Below are 4172 nucleotides of genomic sequence, written 5' to 3' on the forward strand. Positions count from 1 at the left end.
TTACTGCCATAAAACTTCCAAAGTTTTTGTGAATTCTTATCATCTATAGTTAATTAGGCTTTCCCTTAACTCCACCTTTTTGAAAGATCACTCTCTGGTTACCCCGAACAAAGTTCTGCTACCTAATCTATTAGCTGAGTTAAGGCTGTCCATTTGACTGATTTCTCATCCACTAACTAAAATAATAATAGAAAGTTGATCTTTAAATCAGCAAGGCCTGAGTTTGTATTCTATCTCTAATACAAACTAGCTGTGTAACCCTGAGCAAGTCACTTAAAACTCTGTATCCCAGGAAGTTCTCTAAAACTGTATGTTGTAGGCAAGTTCCTACCTTGTAGGTCCAGACTACACAAAGAGAGAAACCATATGACTGAGTTTATCCGATCAACCCTTTATCTTAGAACCCACCCTAAAGACAATGAAGAAGTAGATGATGAATACAGGTAAACAGATTAACTAAACACTTAATTTTAGCACTAAAATAGGTGAGTGCACGTCATTTCAGGGCACACAAGATGTGTTTTGCTAGAAATGGAGTCAGGGTTCTGAATAAGGAGGCAGCTGGGTATAGTGGACAGAGTGTTGGAATAATCAGGAAGACATGAAATCAAATCTTGCCTCAGATATTTAGTGTTCAAGTGACAATTTCATTCAGAGACAGTTCCTCATTAATCAATTGGCTATGTATTCATTTCAATCATATCAGATTCCTGATCTTATTTGGGGTTTTCTTGGAAAAGATAAGACTTGATAGTTGATAGTTCAGAAATGTTGATGACCACTGCTAAAATAACAGTTAGAAAAGCCAATACATCCCCATTCTTCTGACCATCATTCTCTATTCCTGGTCTATACATGATATTCCACACAGAATGCCTAGATTAAAGCATTAATCATTTCTTTGCTATCTGACATCTCTTTGATGGCAGAATTGGCTGGGCCATTTAGGAAAAGCATGCATATAAAAAGTTATTGCCAGCCTCTTTACTTCACTCCCTTATATCAAGCTCCTCTGACGGCATTACTGAGAATAAAGGTTTGGATGACTAATTTGCTCTGTATTTGTACAAAAATTGGGGTTTAGGATGTAAGAAGAGAAAACAGAGGGAGAAATAGGCACAATGATAAAAAGGCTTTAATCATTTGGTAGAGCATCGGGGTAAAGATACAGGGATATCCAAGCCTCAGTTTCCTCCAGGCTCTAAAATTCTTAACTCTAATATATTCAACAGGCTTGTCTAACAGAGACTCCATATTATTTGCTACTGTGGTAAAACTGAGTAGCCAACTTTGCTTTGCTATTTAACTCAATTATATTCTTAATAGAAAAACTGTCCATAAGAACAATATTACCTAATCCAAACCATATATCTCATTGACAATTTGCCAGTTCCCAAACTAACACATATTATGATCTCAAGTACATGAGAAGAGGTGGGATCCTATACACATGTTCTGATCAACCAAATGGCTACATAGTTAAACCAATAAGTTTACACTACTAAATAATAGGACCCAGGACAAGCTACATAATAGGATATAGGTAATTGCTACATGATAACATGCAAGTATCAGGTGCTAGACACTATAATACAAAATAATAAAATAAATATGGCATCCATTATTCTAAATATATGTTTAATAACCACTTTATAGCCAGGAGATGGGAATAAAAAAGAATGTTTCTGTGCTCAGTATGTTATAGCTTACCTGAAACTCTCTGAATTCTAAATAAAAAGATTTTTAAAAAGGAGGGATAACTTTCAAATAGCCTCTGCCACCCGTTCCAGATTTAGAAAAGTACCAGCAACATCTCCCTCCTTTGCTAAGCTATATGTTCTTTTTTGTACTTCTCAAAAGTATAGAAACCTACACGTTAGAATTGATAGAGATCTTAGTGATCATCGTAATCCAATTTTTCATTTAATTTTATCTATTAATATATCTATTTATTTATTTTAGGTAAAATTGACATTTTTCTTATATTGGCTCAGCCTACCCATGAGTAATTAATTTCTCCAGTTGTTTAGATCTGTCTTTATTTTTGTGAAAGGTGTTTTTTAATTGTGTTTATATAATCTCTGGGTTTGTCTTGGCAGGTTCACTCCCAAGCATTTTATATTGTCTGCAGTTATTTTTCTTTTTTAAATTATTTTTATTTATTTCACTAAATATTGCCCAGTTACATATAAAAAAAATTTCACTATCATTTTAAAAAATCTTGAGTTCCAAATTTTCTTTTCCTCCCACTTCTCCTCCTTCATTAAGAAGATGGGCACTTTGATTTTGACCATATATATGAGGTCATGCCAAATTTATTTCCATATTAGCCATATTGCACAAGAAAATAAAATAATAATAAAAATAAAGTTTAAAAAGTAAAAAAAAAAAAATCTAAATAAAAATATGTGACTAGTAATATTGTTTCCCCATATAAACAAAAATATGTATTTATATATGTGTAATATATATGATAAGCTCCTCATTGATAAGATAAGCATGTTACAACATGACATAATTATAAAATTAAATCATCATTTCATGGGTAAGAGTATGAAAGAAAAGTGACTGCCTATGTGATACAATTTAATGAGTTTATGAAAGTTTCCTGCCCTTTCCCACCAAATATTCCTATTAAATTCTGGATTGCTACTTAAACAAGTGTTCCTTTGACCTAATTAACACCTACTTCAAAAGTTATAGAATCTTTGAATTTAAAAAGGATCCCAGAGAATAGTCAAATCCTACCTGAAACATGAATGTCTTCTATCAAATTCAAAAAAAGTGGCCATTTAGCCTCTGCTTCAACACCTCTAATAACAGAGAAAGTGTTGAATCAGATCTAAGATGGATGATTTTTTAGATGAATTGATACAGTTCTGCCTGGGAGGGAAAATGAAGTCCATCCCAACAGCCTCTGCAGGGCCCCTTTCACTTCTCTATTCCTGAAGGAATAAATAATTGGGTTGAACATAGGGATGATGATAGAGTAAAAGGCAGTGATGATTTTGTCCCTTTCCAAAGAGAGATTGGAGGTTGGACGAATATAGGTGTAAATTGCAGTGGAATAGTAGAGAGAGACAACAGTAAGGTGAGAAGAGCAGGTGGAAAAGGCTTTCTTCTTTCCCTCAGAGAGCGAATCCTCAGAATTGTTCTAATAATGCATCCGTAAGAAATCAGGATAAGGGAACAACTCCCCACCCCAAATATCACATCTGCACAGAAAGCTAGAACTTCATTGAGATGAGTGTCAGAGCATGACAGCTTGAGGATAGGTGGCAGCTCACAGAAAAAGTGGTCAATGATGAGGGAACTACAGAAGGACAAGTGGATTGCCAAGCTGGTATGGACTGCTGAGTTGCTTATGCCAATGGCCCAGATGCTGACTGCCATCCCAATACAAACATGATTACTCATGATCATTGGGTAATGGAGGGGATGGCAGATGGCAGCATAGCGGTCAAATGCCATGAGGCCCAGGAAGAGAACCTCTGAGACTAAGGCCCATGTGAACATATACATCTGAGCCATGCAGCCTGAAAATGAAATGGCAGCCTTCTGGGACAAAAGGTTGGCTAACATCTTGGGCACAATCGTAGATGTACATAAGAGGTCAATGGCAGACAAGTTGCTCAAAAGGAAGTACATGGGTGTGTGAAGGTGTTGACTGGCGCAGATGGTGAAGAAGATGAGAGAGTTTCCCACCAGAGCAGTCACATAGATGCACAGGAAGAACACTAAGAGAAACAGGCGTAGCTCCGGGAGGCTGGAAATTCCCACCAATATAAATTCTATTTCCATAGTCTGGTTCTTCATCCTAATAAACTGAAGACTAGCCTTGAAAAGAAATCAAAGGAATAATGAGCTATGTTTACCCTCCTTTATTTGATTCAGCTCAATTCATTTCAATAAGATTTTAACACTTTTTTATTTTGGATCATAAAATGCCTTTTTAAGAATGACACCTTAGGAGAGTAGAGCCTATACTTTTTATCACTTTTTTATCTCCTATATTTATTTATTAAGCCTATCTTAAGGGCATTCTATATATAGTATTGTTGCAATGGACATTTAGAGGAAGAGGAGTATAAAGAAGCATCTCTCTTTTCTAAGAACTAACAATCTGATGTATTTGAACTGAGTCTTACTCATATACAATCATTCACTCACAG

At 35.4% G+C, this 4172-nt stretch overlaps 1 protein-coding gene across 1 annotated transcript; it reads right to left on the reverse strand.

The window, feature by feature from the left end:
* Positions 1 to 2842: 2842 nt before the first annotated feature.
* Positions 2843 to 3816, reverse strand: LOC127559623 (olfactory receptor 13G1-like). Its single transcript, XM_051993539.1, is given in 2 exon segments — positions 2843 to 3135; positions 3138 to 3816. Coding segments are annotated over 2 exon segments (972 nt in total).
* Positions 3817 to 4172: the final 356 nt, after the last annotated feature.

This window comes from Antechinus flavipes, chromosome 4, assembly GCF_016432865.1.
Source record: "Antechinus flavipes isolate AdamAnt ecotype Samford, QLD, Australia chromosome 4, AdamAnt_v2, whole genome shotgun sequence".
Taxonomy (NCBI): domain Eukaryota; kingdom Metazoa; phylum Chordata; class Mammalia; order Dasyuromorphia; family Dasyuridae; genus Antechinus; species Antechinus flavipes.